The sequence below is a fragment of the Coregonus lavaretus genome (assembly GCF_964263955.1).
Source record: "Coregonus lavaretus genome assembly, chromosome: 23".
Classification (NCBI taxonomy): domain Eukaryota; kingdom Metazoa; phylum Chordata; class Actinopteri; order Salmoniformes; family Salmonidae; genus Coregonus; species Coregonus lavaretus.
Genome location: NC_140010.1, coordinates 31,668,393 through 31,694,112, shown reverse-complemented (window position 1 = coordinate 31,694,112; position 25,720 = coordinate 31,668,393). Strand labels below are relative to the sequence as shown.

The 25,720-nt window shown below is 40.0% G+C and overlaps 1 protein-coding gene across 1 annotated transcript in view; it reads left to right on the top strand.

The window, feature by feature from the left end:
- Positions 1–25,720, top strand: part of LOC311098998 (dihydropyrimidine dehydrogenase [NADP(+)]) — a 136,008-nt gene that overhangs the window by 53,983 nt on the left and 56,305 nt on the right. The window contains exons 6-10 of the mRNA XM_084139589.1: positions 3,086–3,282; positions 3,772–3,853; positions 4,993–5,080; positions 18,638–18,745; positions 19,140–19,309. Of these exons, the coding sequence (XP_083995715.1) occupies positions 3,086–3,282; positions 3,772–3,853; positions 4,993–5,080; positions 18,638–18,745; positions 19,140–19,309 (645 nt within the window). The remainder of the gene's footprint in view (positions 1–3,085; positions 3,283–3,771; positions 3,854–4,992; positions 5,081–18,637; positions 18,746–19,139; positions 19,310–25,720) is intronic.

Here is a 25,720-nt window from a genome sequence, read left to right as displayed (position 1 = left end):
TAGCCCTTACACAGCCTGGAGTTGTGTTTTGGTCATTGTGCTTTTGAAAAACAAAAATGGAAAGAATATGGCACCACAACAAACCTGCCAAGAGAGGGCCGCCCACCAAAAACTCACACACCAGGCAAGGAGGGCATTAATCAGAGAGGCAACAAGGAGACCAAAGATAACCCTGAAGGAGCTGCAAAGCTCCACAGTGGAGATTGGAGTATCTGTCTATAGGACCACTTTAAGCCGTACACTCCACAGAGCTGGGCTTTACGGAAGAGTGGCCAGAAAAAAGCCATTACTTAAAGAAAAAAATAAGAAAACAAACGTTTGGTGTTCGCCAAAAGGCATGTGGGAGACTCCCCAAACATATGGAAGAAGGTACTCTGGTCAGATGAGACAAAAATTGAGCTTTTTGTCCATCAAGGAAAACGCTATGTCTGGCGCAAACCCAACACCTCTCATCACCCCGAGAACACCATCCCCACAGTGAAGCATGGTGGTGGTAGCATCAAGCTGTGGGGATGTTTTTCATTGGCAGGGACTGGGAAACTGGTCAGAATTGAAGGAATGATGGCTGGCGCTAAATACAGGGAAATTCTTGAGGGAAACCTGTTGAGACTGGGACGGAGGTTCACCTTCCAGCAGGACAATGAACCTAAGGATACTGCTAAAGCAACACTCAAGTGGTTTAAGGGGAAACATTTAAATGTCTTGGAATGGCCTAGTCAAAGCCCAGACCTCAATCCAATTGAGAATCTGTGGTATGACTTAAAGATTGCTGTACACCAGCGGAACCCATCCAACTTGAAGGAGCTGGAGCAGTTTTGCCTTGAAGAATGGGCAGAAATCCCAGTGGCTAGATGTGCCAAGTTTACATTTTGAATAGTTATGCACGCTCAAGTGTTTGTTTCACAATAAAAAATATTTTGCATCTTCAAAGTGGTAGGCATGTTGTGTGAATCAAATGATACAAACCCCCCAAAAAATCCATTTTAATTCCAGGTTGTAAGGCAACAAAATAGGAAAAATGCCAAGGGGGTGAATACTTTCGCAAGCCACTGTATGTTAGCTAGCTAAGTTAGCCGTGTTATGAATAATTCTCTCATCTGCTGTCGACATCAGGATACTATTTGAGAACACTATTTAGCTCTAAAAGTGGTTAGTATCTTTGGCTGCATGCTGACAGTGCATTCAGAGCCATCCATTGGCTAGCCACACTACAACCTTCAGCATACCAGAGTCTCTTATTTAGCAAGGGGTAGTCTGTGTTTAATTTCATTGTGTATTAAAAACACAGTTTGAGATCGTTGTGAGGGGATTTTGCCAGTGGTTAGAAGGGGGAACTGGGCTTCCCGGGAAAATGTTGTCCGAGGTTGCAACAGTAACTAAGGGGGGGGTGGGGCTTAGCAACAAAACATTATGAGCCATGTTTAGCCAAGGAGAAAGCATTGAGCTATATAGGGTGAAAGACAGGATCCTTCCTAGCTGCCATGATTGGCTGAGTTAATGGAGGGGTTGACCATGCTGACGGTTTGCCAACCATTTACATGTGATTTCTTAAAGAGATGGATTGGTCTATGGCTTAAGAGGGTGTGAACAGTGCCGAATGGGTGTAAACAAAGAAGAGCTCTCTAGCACTCAAGAAAATCTTTCAAGTGCATTTTTCTCATACTTGTCTCCTAAGCGGGATAACAAGTTTATCACATTTTAAAGCAGAATAACTTCCCATGCTTCCTCCATTCACATTGTATGAAATAGCATTTTGGAGCTCAGAATCTGAACTTTTGTCATCTGTAAAAACAAGCATTTTGAATATTTTGACATAAGCCCCCGTTGGGATGGGCCATCACATATATAATAATAATAATATAATATGCCATTTAGCAGATGCTTTTATCCAAAGCGACTTACAGTCATGCGTGCATACATTTTTTGTGTATGGGTGGTCCCGGGGATCGAACCCACTACCTTGGCGTTACAAGCGCCGCGCTCTACCAGCTGAGCTACAGAGGACTAGTTTGATTATAATTCAAAGATGTCAACCAGTATTTTGTTTGTATTATTTCCATAATATGTTACAGTAGGCCGCTCCCTTCCATTCAGTGTTTGATCTAATGCATTCTGAGAAATACATTTCTTCCTTAATATTTAATAACATAAGTAAATGATGAATTATTACAGACAACATACAAAATGATCTTAAAATATTGAATGCAATGTATTCACTTACGCATCATGTCCCGTGATGCCTTTCTCTAGGCATCAATAGTGTGAGGCTAATCTTCACCACATTGAATGCAATGTATTCACTTAGGTGTCATCTCCCGTGATGCCTTTCTCAATGGCATCAATAGTGTGAAGCGCATCTCCCAAATATTGAATGCAATGTATTCACATAAGCATCATTTTCCATGAGGCCTATCTTTTTGCAAAATCGTACCAGATTGACGTTTATATGCTGATACCAGGCTGGACGCCTACAGTACTCAGGTTCCCTAAAGGTACAGGAGAAAGATGCTTGCAGAGTAAAACAAATACCATAAATACCCAACATTCTGAAAATACATGTATGTCATTTGGCCAACCTTGCTCGTCCGATATGCAGGCTATTCAGCTCACATTCTGTAGCTGTGCATAAATTATGCTCCATTATCATAGCACCTACATAAAAAAACTGCCATAGTGTGTCAGAGGTTCCCTGGTAAATACAGTTATGATACTGTAAACTACTGCAGACTGGCTAGCATGGCTCAACACAGAACCACCATCAAGAGCATCAGTCCTCCATCTCAACAAGTAGCAGTGGGGTTAAAGATGGACTGTAATCATTTTGTTCAATTTCAACTTGTCAGTTCCTCTCATATCAAATGTCACATATTAATGTGCAATTCCTCTTTTGGAATGCCCCTTACACTAAAATCCCAGCCCACTCAGGGCTCTGACCTTTGTCCAATGTGACAACCATAAATGTCAAGTCCATATTCACTTCTCCCTGGCCTGAAAAACAGATCTGTAAATGTTTTGTTTTCTTCTTCTTCTCCTTCACCATTTTCCCTTTAATATTAAGACGACGTTCCAACGTTTTTCATTCCAGGTTTTCAGCAAAATGGGAATTCCTCAGGTGCGGAATCCTGACCTGCCGCCTCCGGATGAGATGCCAGAGAGCTTTCATGCCAAGATCGCTCTGATTGGCTGCGGCCCAGCGAGCGTCAGCTGTGCCTCCTACCTGGCCAGATTGGGATATGACAACATCACCGTGTTCGAGAAACAGAAATACATCGGTGGCTTGAGGTAGATGGGCTGCACTTATTATTACTAATTTCCGGCGGCTTAGGAATTGAATTAGATGTGATTTTATCTGTACTGTGTGTGTGGTCACTCAATGTTGTGGGGGAAATTGCAATACACTCTACTTGGAGCGACAGTCATAATGCTTACATAACACTTCCATAAGGATGACATACTGTACATAATGCCAGGTCATGATGGAATACTGTATAAACATATGAACGTATTAACTCCTTATGTTGCATCTACATTAACTCAACGCTTTATACAGTATGTGATCAATGGATGCATAATCCTGTTTGTAATGCTTTTACATTCAACCATTTTGACACTGTGGCTTTCAATTTCATAGATAAGCCCTTTGTACAAAAGCCTTAGCTAAGTTATCCAGTGGATCAAATATTATTAGTATTGATGATTTATTTACTTGATTGTTAGTTAGTGTTTAATAATGGATTATATTTCATTCCTTCCTCTATTCCTCTGTTTCAGTACTGCAGAGATCCCTCAGTTCCGCCTGCCCTATGAAGTGGTGCAGTTTGAGATTGATCTGATGAAAGACCTGGGGGTGAAGGTAATAGGCACACACCACACGGAGCACACACATGCACACACACATGCATGAACGCAAGCAAACCTGCACATACGGATGCATACATGAGCACACACACACTCCACCTCACCACACCTGACTGCTTACACACTTGACTGCACACACATTCACCAAACCACAGACACATACTGCTTACTCACACGCAGCACTCTCACTCTCACTGTCAAGAGCTATGAACCCATCACTAGGAAAATGTCAGTGACATTAATAACAACAACAGAAAGCCCTAAACAAACAAACAGGTACAGGGCAGAAGGAGACAATTAGAAGCCACGGTGGGGGAAGCTAAGTGACAAAGAGACATCCTCCAGCTAGTGGCATCAATCTGGTCATTGTCTGAATGCCACGGCCAGGGAAAGGGCCAATCAATACTACTCATTCAGTTCACCTGACCGTGATTCATTTGATTTATTCATTATTTATTTATTTACTTGATGGAGAGACCGAGAGAGAAGGAGAAGGGAAGAGAGTGAGGGAGAGAGAAAGAGATGGGGTAGGGAGAGAGAGAGGTGGAGAGGGAAAGGTGTGAAAAAGAAAGAGTGACGTGGGGAAACGATAGAGAGATAAAAGAGAGCGAGGGAGATAGCATTGCTTGAGGTTGGCTAGATAGAAGCGAAGGGATGGGGGGATGGAGCGAGGGGAGGTAGCTATTGCTTCTTCCGTTCTGACCAATTGCTTCAAGGCTTTATTTATCTCCAGAAATTAATCCCATTACGATGGCCTCTCAATTAATTTAATTGAGAGAAAGAGTGTGGGGGAAATGAGAAGGATGATGGTGTCCTGACATCACTCTTATTACACCAGTGACAAACACAAACAAATAGACCGCTGTCGTGACTGTGTCCTTTGTATCTGTTCCATGTAACTATTAACCCCAGATGAATGCTATCCGACCATTATCCTATTGTCTTTGTACTTCTATTTCGTTGTGTGTATTTATTTAAGCTAGTTGTAATTACAAATGTCACTGATTATTAACTTACAGTAGACACACATCTAACTAAACTAATACAGTAAGTTACAGCTAATAATACAGTGGCATTGCTTGATTAATGCACAATATCCCTAAAATGCGTAACGTGCTACTTTTCTCCTCTCAGGTTGTCCTAGAGAAGGGACTGGGTATGAACGGGATGAGCCTGACCTCTCTGAAAGACGAGGGATTCCAGGCTGTCTTCATTGGAATTGGTCAGTCACTTGCATATATCATTTCTTACCTTACATAAAATATGTTGTGATATAGTGTAGCTTGTTGTGCGAAGTGTCTCTCTTAATTTTTTTTAAGAGTAGGATGAATTACTCAAATTCTAAGACTTTAGGATGTACAGTGCCTTCAGAAAGTATTCATACCCCTTGACTTATTCCACATTTTGTGGTGTTACAGCTTGAATTCAAAATGGATTCAATAATCGTTTTTCTCGCACCCATCTTCACACAGTACCACATAATGGAAAAGTGAAAACATGTTTTTAGACATTTTTGAAAATGTATTGAAAATGAAATACAGAAATATCTCATTTAGATAAGTATTCACACCCCTGAGTCAATACTTTGTAGAATCACCTTTGGCAGCGATTACAGCTGTGAGTCTTTCTGGGTAAGTCTCTAAGAGCTTTCCACACCTGGATTGTGCAACATTTGCCCATTATTCTTTCAAAAATTCTTCAAACTCTGTCAAATTGGTTGTTGATCATTGCTAGATAACCATTTTCAGGTCTTGCCATAGATTTTCAAGTAGATTTAAGTCAAAACTGTAACTCGGCCACTCAGGAACAGTCACTGTCTTCTTGGTAAGCAACTCCATTGTAGATTTGGCCTTGTGTTTTAGGTTATCCTGCTGAAAGGTGAATTAATCTCCCAGTGACTGGTGGAAAGCAGACTGAACCAAGTTTTCCTCTAGGATTTTGCCTGTGCTTAGCTCCATTCCGTTTCTTTTTTATCTTGAAAAACTCCCCAGTCCGTAACTGGTGCAGGCACCACTATGCTTGAAAATATGGAAACTGGTACTCAGCAATGTGTTGTCTTGGATTTGTGCCAAACTTAACACTTTGTATTCAGGACAAAAAGTGAATTGCTTTGACAAATTTTTTGTATCATTACTTTAGTGCCTTGTTGCAAACAGGATACGTGTTTTGGAATATTTTTTATTCTGTACAGGTTTCCTTCTTTTCACTCTGTCATTTAGGTTAGTATTGTGGAGTAACTACAATGTTGTTCATCCATCCTCAGCTTTCTCCTATCACAGCCATTAAACTCTGTAACTGTTTTGATTTGATTTGATTTATTAGGATCCCCATTAGCCGACGTCAATGGCAACAGCTAGTCTTACTGGGGTCCGACACATAACGAAAAATACATTATAGACAAAATACTTTATAATATACATACATTTAAAAACATTAACATGTAGTGTGTGTGTGTATGCATCTTTCACTTTACCCCTACCTACATGTACATATCACCTCAATTACCTCAACTAACCTGTACCCCCGCACATTGACTCAGTACTGGCACCCTGTATATAGCCTCGTTATTGGTATTTTATTGTGGTACTTTTTTAACTTTAGTTTATTTAGTAAATCTTTTCTTTACTTTATTTTCTTAAAACTGCATTGATGGTTAAGTGCTTGTAAGTAAGCATTTCACGGTAAGGTCTACACCTGTTGTATTCGTTTTTTGAAACCAGGATTTCTGTTCACTTGCGCTATTTAAGATGGAAGGGAGTTCCATGCACTCATGGCTCTGTATATAATACTGTACGTTTCCTTGAATTTCTTCTGGACCTGGGGACTGTGAAAAGACCCCTGGTGGCATGTCTGGTGGGGTAAGTGTGCGTGTCAGTGCTGTGTTTAAGTTGACTATGCAAACAATTAGGAATTTCCAACACATTAATGTTTCTTATAAAAACAAGAAGTGACGCAGTCAGTCATTCTGCAACTCTTAGCCAAGAGACTGGCATGCATAGTATAAATATTAGCCCTCTGATTACAATGAAGAAGTGCGGCTCTGCTCTGGGCTAGCTGTAGCTTAACTAGGTCTTTCTTTGCAGCACTTGACCATATGACTGGACAATAATCAAGATAAGATAAAACTAGAGCCTGCAGGACTTGTTTTTTGGAGTGGGGTGTCAAAAAAGCAGAGCATCTCTTTATGACGGACAGACCTCTCCCCATCTTTACAACCATTGAATCTATGTTTTGACCATGACAGTTTATAATCTGGTCAATGTACAGTACCAGTCAAATGTTTGGACACACCTACTCATTCCAGGGTTTTTCTTTATTTTTACAATTTTCTACATTGTAGAATAATAGTGAAGACGTCAAAACTATGAAATAACACATATGGTATAATGTAGTAACCAAAAAAGTGTTAAACAAATCAAAATATATTTTATATTTGAAATTCTTCAAAGTAGCCACCCTTTGCCTTGATGACAGCTTTGCACACTCTTGGCATTCTCTCAACCAGCTTCATGAGGTAGTCACCTAGAATGCATTTCAATTAACAGGTGTGCCTTGTTAAAAGTTAATTTGTGGAATTTCTTTCATTCTTAATGCGTTTGAGCCAATCAGTTGTGTGGTGACAAGGTAGGGGTGGTATACAGAAGATAGCCCTATTTGGTAAAAGACCAAGTCCATATTATGGCAAGAACAGCTCAAATTAGCAAAGAGAAACAACAGTCCATCATTACTTTAAGACATGAAGGTCAGTCAATCTGGAAAATGTCAAGAACTTTGAAAGTTTCTTCAAGTGCAGTCGCAAAAACCATCAAGCGCTATGATGAAACTAGCTCTCATGAGGCCCGCCGCAGGAAAGGAAGACCCAGAGTTACCTCTGCTGCAGAGGATAAGTTCATTAGAGTTACCAGCCTCAGAAATTGCAGCCCAAATAAATGCTTCACAGAGTTCACATTTCAACATCAACTGTTCAGAGGAGACAGCGTGAATCAGGCCTTCATAGTCGAATTGCTGCTAAGAAACCACTACTAAAGGACACCAATAAGAAGAAGAGACTTGCTTGGGCCAAGAAACATGTGCAATGGACATTAGACCGGTGGAAATCTGTCCTTTGGTCTGATGAGACAAATTTGAGATTTTTGGTTACAAACCGCCGTGTCTTTGCGCTTAGTGGGACTATCATTTGTTTATTCAACAGGACAATGACCCAACACACCTCCAGGCTGTGTAAGGGCTATTTGACCAAGAAGGAGAGTGATGCAGATTTTGCTGTGAAGAGACAGAATCATTAGATCATTTGTTTTGGTTCTGTCCATTTGTAGCTTGTTTTTGGACACAGGTCCAGGAATGGCTAAAGGATTGCAATATTTACCTGGAGCTAACCTTGCAGATAGCATTACTGGGTGATCTGAAAAGTCATAGTCAATCGATCAATAATATAATAATACTTTTAGCAAAAATGTTTATTTTTAATTCACAATCTGTAGAAGCAATGAGAATAGAAAGGTTCAGAACTTTTGTAAAACATCACAGTACGAAATATATATGGCAAATAGAAATCCTATATGGATGGTGTTAAGAGATAGATGGGAGGTATTGAATATAGTTCAAGGATGGGACTAATAACAAATAACAACAAATAATAACAAAGATAGCTAATAATGTAAGCATACTGTGTCCATAATAAGTATATAGGTTGTATGTTGGGAGCTTTTGGGATAGAGCACAGTTAGAAAGATATGGCATATAGAAGCAAACCGGATGGACATCATGAAAATGATCGGAGAGGTTGAGAGTAGAAGAAGTTCAGGAGCAAAAACAGTTATATATATATATATATATATATATATATATATATATAATATAATTATTGTAAAATTAACTGTGTCCATAAGGTGTAGATAGTAAGTATAGACCGGAAGTAGAGGCCTGGGCATTGTTGTTCACTAATTTACTCCAAGTAGGGAAAGGATGGCGGGGTTGAAAAGTAATAAAGGGGAGTATATATATAAAAAAACATGGGGGATTGGAAGTGATGCAGACAATTACATTGATAGAAGATACAATCTATCTGCAATATTAAGCTGATCCAACCCCCCCCCCCAAAAAAAAAGAACTAAAAAAAGGAGAGTGATGGAGCGCTGCATCAGATGACCTGGCCTCCACAATCACCTGACCTCAACCCAATTGAGATGGTTTGGGATGAGTTGGACCGCAGAGTGAAGGAAAAGCAGCCAACAAGTGTTCAGCATATGTGGGAACTCCTTCAAGACTGTTGGAAAAGCATTCCAGGTGAAGCTGGTTGAGAGAATGCCAAGAGTGTGCAAAGCTGTCATCAAGGCAAAGGGTGGCTACTTTGAAGAATCTAAAATCTAAAATATATTTTTATTTGTTTAACTCTTTTTTAGTTACTAAATGATTCCATACAGTTGAAGTCAGAAGTTTACATACACCTTAGCCAAATACATTTAAACTCAGTTTTTCACAATTCCTGACATTTAATCAGAGTAAAAATTCCCTGTCTTAGGTCAGTTAGGATCACCACTTTATTTTAAGAATGTGAAATGTCAGAATAATAGTAGAGAGAATGATTTATTTCAGTTTTTATTTATTTCATCACATTCCCAGTGGGTCAGAAGTTTACATACACTCAATTAGTATTTGGTAGCATTGCCTTGAAATTGTTTAACTTGGGTCAAACGTTTCGGGTAGCCTTCCACAAGCTTCCCACAATAAGTTGGGTGAATTGTGGCCTATTCCTCCTGACAGAGCTGGTGTAACTGAGTCAGGTTTGTAGGCCTCCTTGCTCGCACACGCTTTTTCAGTTCTGCCCACAAATCTTCTATAGGATTGAGGTCAGGGCTTTGTGATGGCCACTCCAATACCTTGACTTTGTTGTCCTTAAGCCATTTTGCCACAACTTTGGAAGTATGCTTGGGGTCATTGTCCATTTGGAAGACCCATTTGCGACCAAGCTTTAACTTCCTGACTGATGTCTTGAGATGTTGCTTCAATATATCCACATAATTTTCCTTCCTCATAATGCCATCTGTTTTGTGAAGTGCACCAGTCCCTCCTGCAGCAAAGCACCCCCACAGCATGATGCTGCCACCCCCGTGCTTCACGCTTGGGATGGTGTACTTCGGCTTGCAAGTACCCCCTTTTTCCTCCAAACATAACGATGGTCATTACGGCCAAACAGTTCTATTTTTGTTTCATCAGACCAGAGGACATTTCTCCAAAAAGTACGATCTTTGTCCCCATGTGCAGTTGCAAACTGTAGTCTGGCTTTTTTCTGGCGGTTTTGGAGCAGTGGCTTCTTCCTTGCTGAGCGGCCTTTCAGGTTATGTCGATATAGGACTCATTTTACTGTGGATATAGATACTTTTGTACCTGTTTCCTCCAGCATCTTCACAAGGTCCTTTGCTGTTGTTCTGGGATTGATTTTCGCTTTTCGCACCAAAGTATGTTCATCTCTAGGAGACAGAACGCGTCTCCTTCCTGAGCGGTATGACGGCTGCGTGGTCCCATGGTGTTTATACTTGCGTACTATTGTTTGTACAGATGAACGTGGTACCGTCAGGCATTTGGAAATTGCTCCCAAGGATGAACCAGACTTGTGGAGGTCTACACATTTTTTTCTGAGGTCTTGGCTGATTTCTTTAGATTTTCCCATGATGTCAAGCAAAGAGGCACTGAGTTTGAAGGTAGGCCTTGAAATACATCCACAGGTACACCTCCAATTGACTCAAATGATGTCAATTAGCCTATCAGAAGCTTCTAAAGCCATGACATCATTTTCTGGAATTTTCCAAGTTGTTTAAGGCACAGTCAACTTAGTGTATGTAAACCTCTGACCCACTGGAATTGTGATACAGTGAATTAGAAGTGAAATAATCTGTCTGTAAACAATTGTTGGAAAAATTACTTGTGTCATGCACAAAGTAGATGTCCTAAACGACATGCCAAAACTATAGTTTGTTTACATGAAATTTGTAGAATGGTTGAAAAACAAGTTTTAATGACTCCAACCTAAGTGTATGTAAACTTCCGACTTCAACTGTATGTGTTATTTCATAGTTTTGATGTCTTCACTATTATTCTACAGTGTAGAAAATAGTAAAAATAAAGAAAAACCCTTGAATGAGTAGGTGTGTCCAAACCTTTGACTTGTACTGTATGTAAACTGTAAAGTATTTTGTCTTTAATGTCTTTTCGTTATATGTCAGACCCCAGTAAGGCTAGCTGTCACCATTGGCGTCGGCTAATGGGAATCCTAAAAAAGAAAGTAAAATCGAAGGTAACACCAAGTAAATTTGGTCTCCTCAACTTGTTCAACAGCCACACCATTCATTACCAGATTCAGCTGAGGTCTAGAACATAGGGAACAATTTGTACCAAATACAATGCTCTTAGTTTTAGAGATGTTCAGGACTAGTTTATTACTGGCCACCCATTCCAAAACAGACTGTACCTCTTTGTTAAGGGTTTCAGTGACTTAATTAGCTGTGGTTGCTGCTTTAAAGTCACCATTGAACTCATGATGAAATCTGTGAGCGGTTTCCTTCCTCTCCGGCAAATGAGTTAGGAAGGACACCTGTATCTTTGTAGTGACTGGGTGTATTGATGCACCATCCAAAGTGTAATCAATAACTTCACCATGCTCAAAGGGATATTCAATGTCTGCTTTTTTATTTTTACCCATCCAACAATAGGTGTCCTTTGTGAGGCATTGGAAAACCTCCCTGGTCTTTGTGGTTGAATCTGTGTTTGAAATTCACTGGTCGACTGAGGGACCTTACAGAAAATTGTTTTTGTGGGGTACAGAGATGAGGTAGTCATTCAAGAATCATGTTAAACACTATTATTGCACACAGAGGTAGTCCATGCAACCTATTTGTGACTTACTGTAAATGTGACTCGTTAAGCAAATGTTTACTCCTGAACTTATTTAGGCTTGCCATACAAATGGTTTGAATACTTATTGACTCAAGACATTTCAGCTTTTCAGTTAATGAATTTGTAAACATTTCGAAAAACATAATTCCACTTTATGGGGTATCTCAAGACATTTCAGGCCAGTGGCCAGTGACAAAAAAATATAATTTTAAAGATGTTTATATTCAGGCTGTAACACAACAAAATGTGGAAAAGGTCAAGGGGTGTGAATAGTTCCTGAAGGCACTGTATGTACAGGAGGTTGATTGACTTGATAATACCGTACCTACACTGATGGCACCGCAGGCTCTTAAAATCTCCAGTATGCCAGCTACATAAGTCACGCATTGTGCCACAGTGCCCCACTGCAATCATGATGAAGGGTCTGAGAGAGAGGGATCCTCTTACCACTACCTGTCCCATTTCACCAGACTGACTTCTTCTGTCTATTCCATTTGGTTTTCAATGGGACTAAAGTGAGACAGAGCTACTTACCGCACAGTACTTACTGTAGTAATGAATGCTGTAGTGAAACCCACGGTTGTAGTGCTCTATCTTTCTGTCTATGTCTACTTCATATATTTATTTGCCAGACCAAGTCACTATTATTCAAGTCACAAGCAAGTCTCAAGTCACAAGGTCCAAGTCTCAAGTTGATTCCCAAGTAGAATGGGTCAAATTTCGAGTCGAGTCAAGTTTTTTGAAGTCAAGTAAAAAACAAAAAAAATCTATACGTGCAATGACTTGTTCAACTACAAATCTTTGACTATTTATTGAGGCTACCAGACAGCCCTTTACATTATTTTGTCGGCAACATATTTTAATTATGTAATAATACATTTTAACAACAAATTCCAAATGCAAGCTTCATAAGTAAATTATACATTTTAACACATTTCATTCCAAAAGACCAGTAGGCCTATGCTAGTAATTGTTTCTTGATGCCCAATTGCTGGTGAGCTTGCAATGTAAACAGTACATTTTCTTGATCACCCACAATTTTTGGAGCTGCATGTTTAGTTATGGTAATTCTCTCTCCCTACAATTTGATGTTAGTGCTGCACCGGATTCTATAGCTGTACAGCAAATCAGCAATTTGTTTGCTAGCTCAGTGGTTCTCAAACCTTTTGACCTGCGACCCCCAAAAGGAGTGGTTCAAAGCTGCCGACCACCAGCGCATGCACTCGCGCGAACGCGCAATCGCTGCTTAAATGTAGCCTGTCATTACAGCAAGAGCCTAGCTGCATGTGAGGACACCGAGGTCTGGTAATATTTTCGAATTAGGAACTCAGTCGGGGTCTCAATTTACTGTTGACAGAATAGTACAATACACAATGTGCAATTTCAAAACTTTGTTATGCATCAACAGTTTTCCTCTTGTTATATGTCACTCACTGACAGTCACTCAATTAGCCCATGTCAGTAAAAAAAAATGTGATTGGTAAATTTGTCTAGTTAGTCTAGCTATCTAAATGTAGTAATCCTGTCCGAATTACCGACCAGAAACACAGGGCACATGCCCAGGGGCCCTGACTTCCAGGGGGCCCCCATTGATTTTTTTTAGTCACTCTCACTCATTAGACAGTGTTACCACCACAAACACTAGTGTATAAAACAAGCTCTGTATGACAGGAAGTGGAACTCTAAGACAGAACACTCATTTCTCCCCACCCCATGGTAAAATGTGTAGAATTGCATGAAATTAGTTGTAAAACTGCAACAACAAAAAGTTCTGCAAAGCAAACATATTTGTTTACCTTTTGTTATTAAAATTATTTTTCTGCTAACAGAACCCTCTGTATGTATTAAATTATAGTTTTTAATACCGGTGCTGAGGTAATGTGAGTTAATGTGTAGCGGCTAATTGTATAGCTAATAGGCTATGTGTTTGTAGATCGACTGAGGTGATTGAAACTACAGCAACCAATGTGATAATGGCTGGGGTCATTTTTGCTTGTTTTTGCTGTTCTCCAAAATTCATTTTAGAGTTTTTAAATTGTATAGAAATGCAGTAAATTAGCTTGAACTTTCTTAAAATGTATTGGATGGGACTTAGACCCTGGCTACGGCCCTGATTACAGCCATAAACGGTGATGCATTTTCAAAACGCAAGACACGCAAATAAACTGCGTTTTACATCTGCGTTTTAAGATGAAAGTCATTCATGTTAGCAGCCAATATCAACAAGGGATATCATGTCACTTCTCTGGAGTCCAGAGCAAGCAGGATAATATGCCTACCCTACCTGTATGCAGCGGAGGTTGCAGAAGACAGATGGAAAGCTGCACCACGCGCTATCACTTTGGAGGGCCGCTTGCCTACAGGAGTGCTCGTTGCCAACTGGGTAGCCCCTTTCTTCCTCACAAATATCGGGGGTTCAGGTGCGATGTTCAGGTGCTACTGTCTATGGCTGCGTGGAGAGTAATCCTGGCCAGAGAATTTCAAGTCATCAATTTCAAGTCACAGTCGAGTCTTGAGGCTCCAAGTCAAGTCTCAAGTTATTTTATTTTCTATCAAGTCGAGTCTCAACTCATCAAATTTGTGACTCGAGTCAGACTCGAGTCCAAGTCATGTGACTCGAGTCCACACCTCTGTTATCTGCCTCATTAGTTTTTCTCTCCTTTCTTTTTTGTCTCCCTCATTCTCGTATCAGTACAGTATAACAAGGGGCTTAATTCTCACTTCTATATAGTCTCCTGTTGCCTCTGTCACTTTCCTTCTCTTCCTCTGCACAGTCTGGTGACCATAGTTAACAGTATGGCTCCTTAGCTCATGGAAGACCTTGTTCTTACTCACACAAGCTAGACTGAAGTAATTTGGTTTCAAATGAAATTCTATATTTAGAGATGTAAGAGAATACACCCTGCAATGCCTATATTGATTTGAATTTAGGAAATTCAAATAACCCTGGTGGGAGGCCTAGCTATGTGGTGTGTGTGCCTTTCCTTTATTCTAATGAAAAGAAGCTGCGTAGCATTTATTATGTTAGAACCTTTTGGTGCCTGGCTTGGTAATTACAGCATGGAGCTACCTTTAAACTACGCATGGATTTATTTATGTTTCTTCTCTCATAGCAGAACGTGAAGACATTTGAATTCAGAGAGAAAATGAAAAGAGTCTTGTTTCTGTGATATTTTTACCAGTTCTGTTATTTTTTTCTAAATGTCAAACCCCCTGCTGAGATTGACATGCAAATGTTTCCCACTGTTCAGAATGTTAGAGCAGGTTGAAGAGCAAGGGTTATTTCTCGGGTAGTTAAGTGCACTAGCTAACACGTGTAGGGTTTTTACCCATCACTGCTGTTGTGTTGCTGATGGTCCTGATAGTGGTTATAGCAGTGGAATCTTTGTGTGAGTTGCTCTCTTTTTCCAATTGTTCAAAGCCCAAGATCCTTTTTCAGATGGTGCTTTTTCAAAAATGGCTTGCTTCAATCAAAGGCATAAAGCCAGGCAGATTGTACAGACTACAAATTCTGCAATGCACACAATATTACTTTGTACGAACCAATGTCATATTCCATAAAACAAGCTTTTGATGGGAGCTCTTCTCAACAGTGAGGTTCAAAGGAAGAGCACTGATGTGCTGTGGCTGGAATAGTATGAAAGACGTGCATTAAGGACATCAAATTAAGAAAAAGAGCCTTTGGTGTAAATAAAATAATGTCCATTGAACAGGTTTCGAGCAGCTTTGGAGGAGCTGCTGTTTTTGACAAATTACTGTCAGATGTTCACCACAAAAATAGTCAAAACATGTCCACAGATTTTGGTTATGAACAGATATTATGCTTACCGTATAGCCTTACTAAACTTAGCCCATAGCATTAAATGAGTTGTTTTTCAGTGTAACAAAACATACAGTACATAGCAGCTATTCACACAAGGTCAGTGACTCACCCAATACTTACGGGTACCTACCCTGACAGAACTCCTACAGAGAAATCACTACGTTACAGTAGTAACACTACTCTCTTTGCTGATTCCCACCGTCAGCCAAAGCCACAGTGGGCGATAGTTAGTGATAAACGAGGGCTGGCCAAGCAGAGCCAAGCAGACAGAGAGAGAGCGATATTCAGAGTGAGAGAGAAGCCACTTGAAAGGTGATGATGTATGACCCTCAGAGGCATTACATCCCTTCACTTCAGCGTCTCTCCGCCCGACTCTGGATCCAAAGCACCTTTCCCCAGTCAAATGGGATGCACACACCTGAAAAATGAGAAGGCATTACTTATGAAGTAGATGTCACCGGCCGTGGTGTTATTGTTGAAGTGCACTTTGTCATTCCCTTCTTAGCATTTTTTCCCCTTTTTTCTTATAAAAAAATGAATCTTGGCACAGAATATAAATGGGCACCCTGGTGTATAAAACCAACTGAGTGAGTATGGAGCATCTGTCAGTGTTGCCACAGAGGAGGGTGAACATGCTGTTACTCTGCTGGAGGATCTCTCTGTCCTAAGCACAGTTAGCAGTGGCACACTGTGTTATGTTCACTAGTACAGTGGGTAGGTAGTCTACATAATAGGTACAGTTATGTATTTGAATTACTGTTATTTTACTGAAAAGTATAATGACATGCAATACTCTTAGAGTTACACTTCCTGTCATACAGAGCTTGTTTTATACACTAACGTTTGTGGTGGTAACACATCGCTCGTAGAGAGTGTTATCAAGTTTCTTGAAGAAGATGATATACCAAAGAAGATGATTTCTCTTGATAAATATCACTTGGACAGATGTTGTTATGGAGACTGTTGTCTCTGTTTGAAAAGTGATATACTGTATGTGTGTTAAAGCATTCAGAGTTACCCAGGGGATTGAGTTCTTTGTCAGGAAATTGCCTTTGCGGCAACAGACACTACTAAAATCAAGTTTGATTTGTATACAGTTATTTATCTGAATTACAAACATCATCCTTTGTAGTTTTAGAAATACTTTATTTGATCAAAACTATTTCCAGAAATAGGTCTTCTTTCTAACACTTGTGTTCTGAATGGGGACAAATATTGTTATAATGAAGTGAATCTCAGGTTGTCTTTCTTTGAATAAACTATGATATTTACCATCATTCATATTCCTACCGCATAACTGAAACCATAGGCAAGGTCTTTAAATTTAAACTGCAGATTATTTTGTACAAAATGATTATCGCATTGAATTTGAAAGATTACCGCATGGAATTTAATTGCAACATAAAAGGGTGTTGGCGATTAACATTTTGGATTGTTTATGTATTAGAGAAAGGTTTGTCAAGTAATGAATAAGGACATAAAAAAGCACTCACAGGAATATACAATCTAAAAATTACCTGCCACGGTTGTCCAGTCTTCCTATTTTATTTGAAGAAATAAATTAGACAAGAATATATACTTAAAGAGATCAGATTGTTTCCTAGTGACCTTTGACCTTGTAAATGACAGCAAACACATGCAGTCAGTGGTAACAAGTGACTCTGTGTTCTGAGGTAATCATTCAGATTGACCTTCAAGCAATGATGTACTGTATCACTCACAGCCCACCAATCACCATTCATCACTATTCATCACTATTCATCAACCAGTAATTGGCACAGTCAATACAATTAACACAACACCTCTTTATCTATAAGCTATTCATATTGTATGTAAAAACAATGTTTTATGAAAGGGCAAATTGGACCAAATTTGATTGCACCTGTCTTTGATTATAAACTTCTTAGAGGTAATGTATTCTAGCAGTCAAGTAAGAATACCATTCACTTTTGTGCAATCATTTACACTGTACACTGACGATTGAACATGGCAACCGTCCAGAACGTACTCTGTCTGAAATGTGATGACAGAGCAGTAATGAGTATTCCACAGTATTTGTGAAGCACCTCCCCTCCCGGATGCACATTTTGGGTTTTGCCCTAACACTACACAGCTGATTCAAATAACCAACTAATCATCAAGCTTTGATTATTTGAATCAGCTGTGTAGTGCTAGGGCAAAAACCAAAAAGTGCACCCGGGGTGCAACTCAATCTTAGGAAGGTGTTCATAATGTTTTGTACACTCAGTGTCCTCCCGAGTGGCGCAGTGGTCTAAGGCACTAGCTGTGCCACTAGAGATCCTGGTTCGAATCCAGGCTCTGTCGTAGCCGGCCGTGACCGGGAGACCCATGGGGCGGCGCGCAATTCATACAGGGTAGGGGAGGGAATGGCTGGCAGGGATGTAGCTCAGTTGGTAGAGCATGGCATTTGCAACGCCAGGGTTGTGGGTTCGATTCCAGTATAAAAAATAAAAATGTATGCACTCACTAACTGTAAGTTGCTCTGGATAAGAGCGTCTGCTAAATGACTAAAATGTAAATGTATAGCTATGTAGTTTGAGGACTGTAGGCTAAAAGTATTCCCTACTTATTGATCCAGTTCATAAGTGGGTTGTTATTGGCTCTCAATCATAAGGTGCTAGAGAATCCCATTGTATATTTTACAATGATTATATCCCTACATCATGAAAATGATTAACCAAGAGGTTATTAGTCTGTAATTCTGATTTACTGGTCCACCTCTCTCACTGGAATAATTTATTGATTCAAATGGTGGGTTTTATGAACACATGAGTTTGACTATTACTGTTCTCCTCTCATAATGAAAGGGCTTTTGAATTTTGAATTCAGTACAATATTGAAAAATGTTTTTTCCTCACTACATTGTCATAATCTGTAGAAATCCAATTTTGCACCATTTACACCAGTAGTTCAGTATTAATGGTGGGGGAAAAAAGCTCTGCAACAATGACTGAACTTTGGAAATGGTTGGGTTCAGGGATGGATGGATATGTCTGCTACGTTAACTAGCTCATTCTTGATGATGGTTTTGGTTTGGAACAGGTCTGCCCCAGGCGAATAAGGCTAAGATCTTCCAGGGGCTGACAGTGGACCAGGGATTCTACACATCCAAGGACTTCCTGCCACTGGTGGCCAAGGCCAGTAAAGCCGGTACGTTATAAAGGAAATGATAAAGGGACTTTCATAGTCACACAGAATTAGGTACACTTGTCATTTTGTACCGTAGGGGTGTACCTAGACTAAAATAAATTAAATCAGATGCTTGTCTGACAACGTCACGGTCGTTTCGGCTGCAATAAAAAGAGCCAAAATCTCTCCCATCAAAAATGGCACAGTCAGTTCAGGAATAATATATCTTCAGACAGCAAACGCAAGCACAACTCTGAAGTACAGTACTGCTGATATGAAAATATGTTTTGCTGTTGAAACGTATTGTAAGAGCAGGGTAAAAGAGCTACCTGGTTTTATCGCCCTCTGTCCATCTCACAGTCTCGCTCTCGCTCTCTGTTTTCTCTTCCTCTTCCTCCCCCACTCTCTCTCTAAGGCATGTGTAGCTGTAAGTCTCAACTGCCCGAGCTCCATGGCGTGGTCATCGTCCTAGGTGCCGGTGACACGGCGTTCGACTGTGCCACCTCTGCCCTGCGATGCGGTGCACGCCGAGTCTTCGTGGTCTTCAGGAAGGGCTTCACTAACATCCGTGCCGTCCCCGAGGAGGTAGACATAAAGCTAGAGCCTCTCAGACCCTGGCTCTTAACTTTGGCTTTAAAGTTGTTTCTGACCCATGCTCCTTTGACCACAATATTGATTGTGACCTCCTACCCTGAGATGCTTTTTGAATACGGGCCCTGGGCAGCATTATAACTTGAGATTTATTTTAGCAAAAATTCAGTGCATGAATTATGCAGTAGAGTTATACATACGGGTCTCAAGTTAGAAAATGTCCCTCAAAGCATACACCTAGAACCTGACCATGCTAAATTACTCACAAAACTATTTCTGATTGTTGTATAGTGCTAGGAAGCTTATGGTGGCTTTCATCTTGACTTTATATTAGCTCATGGCCATTCACATTGTCCTTTGTCTTATCTGGGAAAAAGTAATGCAACTTATTGCACTGTAAAAATGTCTTACTTTGTTTAATTGAAAGAAAGAAAAGTAAAAACAACAACTTTTGAGTGGATTATAAAACTAGTTTTATTCTTGGAATTTTCCCACGAAACAATAATCTTTTTTAAGACATTGTTCTGAACAATCGACATCAGTAGCCTTGATACCATGGAAACAGAAAGAACATAATAAAAATAACAATACTAAAGAAGTGAGGTACTTTAACCTTTGAGTTTCAAACATACAGTACATACAGTGCCTTCAGAAAGTATTCATATCCCTTGACTTAATCCACATTTTGTTGTGTTACAGCTTTGAATTCAAAATTGATTAAATATTTTTTTTCGCCCACCCATCTACACACAATACCCCATAATGACTTAGGAATTTATTCCTTTCCTATACACTTCTCAGTACAGTGGGGAAAAAAAGTATTTAGTCAGCCACCAATTGTGCATGTTCTCCCACTTAAAAAGATGAGAGAGGCCTGTAATTTTCATCATAGGTACATGTCAACTATGACAGACAAATTGAGAAAAAAAAATCCAGAAAATCACATTGTAAGATTTTTTATGAATTTATTTGCAAATTATGGTGGAAAATAAGTATTTGGTCACCTACAAACAAGCAATATTTCTGGCTCTCACAGACCTGTAACTTCTTCTTTAAGAGGCTCCTCTGTCCTCCACTCGTTACCTGTATTAATGGCACCTGTTTGAACTTGTTATCAGTATAAAAGACACCTGTCCACAACGAAGGAGTGGCTTCGTAAGAAGCATTTCAAGGTCCTGGAGCGGCCTAGCCAGTCTCCAGATCTCAACCCCATAGAAAATCTTTGGAGGGAGTTGAAAGTCCGTGTTGCCCAGCGACAGCCCCAAAACATCACTGCTCTAGAGGAGATCTGCATGGAGGAATGGGCCAAAATACCAGCAAAAGTGTGTGAAAACCTTGTGAAGACTTACAGAAAATGTTTGACCTGTGTCATTGCCAACAAAGGGTATATAACAAAGTATTGAGAAACTTTTGTTATTGACCAAATACTTATTTTCCACCATATTTGCAAATAAATTCATAAAAAATCCTACAATGTGATTTTCTGGATTTTTTTCTCTCATTTTGTCTGTCATAGTTGACGTGTACCTATGATGAAAATTACAGGCCTCTCATCTTTTTAAGTGGGAGAACTTGCACAATTGGTGGCTGACTAAATACTTTTTTTCCCCACTGTATTTGGTAGTCAGACTTACCTTATTCAGTCGCATAACGCGCTCTGCAGGTGTGGCTACCTTGCACGCTCTGAATAAATATAATTCAGCCGCTGAAAACCCTCCCACTTGCTGGCCAACAGATTTTCTCATGCACTTTCACTGTGGAAAAGGGGCCGCAATACATGTCATGTTGATATGATTTTCAGTTTGCTTCACATTTGTCTCCAGGGATCATAAAGAAAAATAATCTAAAACAATTGCTATGTGTATTTACAATCCCCTTCTCCAAACGGATTTCTCATTTACCTAGCTCTTATCAATAGCTCTTAATAATTAATAAATTACAGTGCATGGAGAATGCTGTTATTTCTAGCGAAAAAATAAAGTAGATGCTTTTTCCACTTGGAACTGGCAGGTTCGCTCAACCTTATTTATGGTTCCCTCTGACCTTAAGTCAAGGTCAGAATACGGCTTATCTGTAGACACACCTCTGCCACACCTTCATTTATTCGAGCTCCACCTCAAACGAATAGTGGGTGAATAGCATGCTATTCTCATGCTTAAGTTCAAGGTCAGAATACGCATTGAGAAGCTTAAACAGGGAATTACGCACTTAACTCGGGTCGGAAACAATCCACACCTGGATTGTGCAACATTTTCTCATTATTCTTTTCAAAATTCTTCAGGCTGTGTCAAATTGGTTGTTGATCATTACTAGGCAACAATTTTCAGGTCTTGCCATAGATTTTCAAGCAGATTTAAGTCAAAACTTTAACTCGGCCACTCAGGAACATTCACTGTCTTCTTGGTTAGGAACTCCAGTGTAGCTCAATTGGTAGAGCATGGCGCTTGTAACGCCAGGGTAGTGGGTTCGATCCCCGGGACCACCCATACGTAAAAATGTATGCACACATGACTGTAAGTTGCTTTGGATAAAAGTGCCTGCTAAATGGCTTATTATTATTATAGATTTGGCCTTGTGTTTTAGGTTATTGACCTGCTGAAAGGTGAATTCATCTTCCAGTGTCTGGTGGAAAGCAGACTGAACCAGGTTTTCCTCTAAGCCTGTGCTTAGTTCCATTCCGTTTCATTTTTTATCCTGAAACTCTGCAGTCCTTAACGATTACAAGCATACCCATAACATGATGCAGCACCACTATGCTTGAAAATATGAAAGTGGTACTCAGTAATGTGTTGTATTTGATTTACCCCAAACATAAGACTTTGTATTCATGACAAAAAGTTAATTGCGTTGCCACATTTTTTGCAGTATTACTTTAGTGCTTTGTTGCAAACAAGATTCATGTTGTGGAATATTTTTATTCGGTACAATCTTCCTTCTTTTCACTCTGTCAATTAGGTTAGTATTGTGGAGTAACTACAATGTTGATCCATCCTCAGTTTTCTCCTTTCACAGCCATTAAACTGTTTTAAAGTCAACATTGACCTCATGGTGAAATCCCTGAGCGGTTTCCTTCCTCTCCAGCAACGGTTAGGAAGGATGCCTATATCTTTGTGGTGACTGGGTGTATTGATACACCATCCGAAGTGTAATTAACAACTTCACCATATAATATCCAAGGTTTTTTTCTTTTTACCCATCTAACAATAGGTGCCATGCTTTGCGAGGCATTGGAAAATCTCCCTGGTCTTTGTGGTTGAATCTGTTTGAAATCCATGTAACTGATGTGACTTAAGGACATTTTTACTCCTGAACATATTTAGGCTTGCCATAATAAAGGGGTTGAATACTTGACTCAAGACATTTCAGAATTTTTTTTAAAAATTAATTTGTAGGGGTGTGAATACTTTCTGAAGGCACTAACATATCTGTATAGGCCTCAAACATACGTAACATACAGAGATATGTAACCTCGATATTTGTCCTTTTTTGTGGCCAAGGTTTTTAAACCATGGGTGGCAGTGAGGTGACTTTACTGCGTGAGGCCAGGACTTTGCACTTATTTTCTTAACAGCAGCAGGGGGGAACCATTGCCATTATAGCAGCCTGTCTGTCCCCCTACTGTGCACCGCTGTGAACAGACAGTAATTAGACCTGTGTCGTTGACTGGTTTTAAGCTGCTGTATAGAATTCATCAAGTTGGATCATGAATTCAAAGAAAACCATAGCAGGGGGAATGGGAGAAAGATGTGAAAATTGGCTCTGGATGGACATAAATAGCCTAATAATAAAGTCTGTCTTTATTCTGGGTTATCAACCTTACCCCTCCAGTCGATGTCCACCCCCGCACTGAAATTTAATTAGCATAATAAAATAATCAAAATCAGTGTTTAAGATAGAGATATCCGTTTTTTGGCATGGGCTGAGTCTCTATTTGCCGATGTCGGCCTTCTGTATCTGCGAAGGAAAGTGGCAGATCTACAGCGGTGTTTGTCAGACCAGGAGACATCCTCAAAATCTCACGAAAACATCTATCATTCAAACAATTTGGGCTACAAACAAATACCACTCTATGGATAGATGAGACTTTCACAAACACAATGGTGTTCTTCATTTTGCTCCACGACCCCCACAAGCATCACAGACTCACTGGACTCGCCTGAAGTCAGTACTGCTGATGTGCCAACTTCTGTGTAGCGTTCAAACGGTTTGAGCTACCAACTAATATGACCACTCTATGAAAAGATGACTCTCACAAACACAATGTTCTCCGTTTTGCTCTAAGACCCCCACAAGTGTCACGGGACTTGTCTGAAGGTACCCAGTACTGGGCCAAAATAAATTAATGGAAGTGAATATGGCATTTCCACGTCAAAGTTACGGGTCATTCCACGGAAAACGATAAATACATTCCGGAGTCTTCTTATCCCTCAGATATAGGACGGACACTTCAAAACATATTTACTTTTGATAGATTTTTTAAAAACAGTTTTTCCATGTATGCATGTTTTCAATGTGTTTCTATGGGCTAATAGCAGTAAAGACAAATTCTATGTTTCAAATAATTTGGTTTATGTTTTTTAGGGATACCTACCCACATGAAAACTATACTATATTTATATACCATGTATTCACTGCAGTACATTTGCGGACATGACTGTTGTATACTATAGTATTCACTAGTGCTTTGTGGACATGACTGTAGTATACTATAGTATTCACTAGTGTTTTGCGGACATGACTAGTATATTTTAGTAACACCTGCCAACTAGGGTTAGGTAAAATGGCACAACTACCAGACCATGCCAGTTAAACTGCCTGGTTGCTCACAGACATAAACCAACAGCGCCCCCACACTTCCAGGTACAACTCCCTCACCTGAGCATGACCAATGGGTGCTTTTATACAGTTCCTGCATGGCCTCCCCTAATAAGGGTGCCCAGGGAAACACTGATTAAAACTTTTTTTCCTAGCCGGTCACAATATTCTTCAGTTACAAGACTAACTGATTAAGGTTTAGGTGAGGGTTATGGTGATGGTGATGCCCACCTACTATGGGACTCCAGGTAAAGAGCAGGCGGAGGCAGAGATGCAGTTCAGTTTAAGAGTCTTTCTAGATTCAGGTAATGGAGATGATACATGGCAGGGAATGATTGACAATTGTTGCCATGAGACTTGTCTTGAATTGAGACTTGGTTGGCTTTGTACGGAGTATGGTTTATCTAAAAGCAGACAAAAAGGTGCAAAATAATAACAGGCAATAACAGCAATGAACATACATAATTAATCGGCTGTTCATGGAAATAATCAATGGCAGCAGTTAACAATGAATGGCCAGAAAGGGGGTGTAATAGCATGCGGCATGGTAGGCCGAAGCTATAGCAGGATAATTTATCAATGGCTACATAGCATAACAAGGCAAGCAAACAAAGAGAAACCAAACAAAAGTAGCAAGCATAGCCATAAAGCAGGCATAGTTAGCATAACAAAGGCAATGCATAAAAAAAATTCAACAATTAACGTGTCCATTAATACTACAAATACCAAAGAGAACAGATCAATAGACTTAAAATGGCTGTTTGACTGAGCCATTAGCAATGCCATTAGTGGCCGATATCAACTATACAAAACCAACAATGGTTTGGGAGTCCTCTTCTTATATAGGTAGCTTAGTGGTTAAGAGCGTTGTGCCAGTAACCGAAAGGTCGCTGGTTCTAATCCCCGAGCCGACTAGGTGAAAAATCTGTCGATGTGCCCTTGAGCAAGGCACTTAACCCTAATTGCTCCTGTAAGTCGCTCTGGATAAGAGCGTCTGCTAAATGACAAAAATGTAAATGTAAATGTAATAAGATAAAAGGTTTGTACTCACATTTCAATGACGCATACTGGTTATTTGTGAGAGTTTTTTGTCGTGCTCAACTACTCAGCTCTGTCTGGGTGAAGGACCCGGATTGAAAGGAGCTGCCCTCGAACCTGCCCCTATAAATACCTTGCCATAGAGTTATATAAAGGGCACACCTGCCACAAATGCCTTCCCCCGCATCCATTGTGTGACAGGCTAGGAACCAAAGTTTTGGTCAGTGTTTTCCTGGGCACTCTTATTAGGGAAGGACCTGCATGAAATGTATAAAAGTACCCATTGGTCATGGTTAGGTGAGAGCGGTAGCCGGAGATGGATCAAGAGGAAATGGCGTCCCATTGGGAAAATGGTGTCCCTTGAGAGGGCAAGAACGAGATGTATGTTATGATAGGTGCAATATTATCATAAGGAGATGTATACTTGGAATATGGTGGAGGAATGGAGGGAACAAGAGAGGCAGAGGTCAAAGAGAGTGAGGGAGGAAGTGGGTGAGCATGAATTGGTTAAAAATTGTGGGAAAAAGGGATATGGTTTGTTGAAGAAGAATT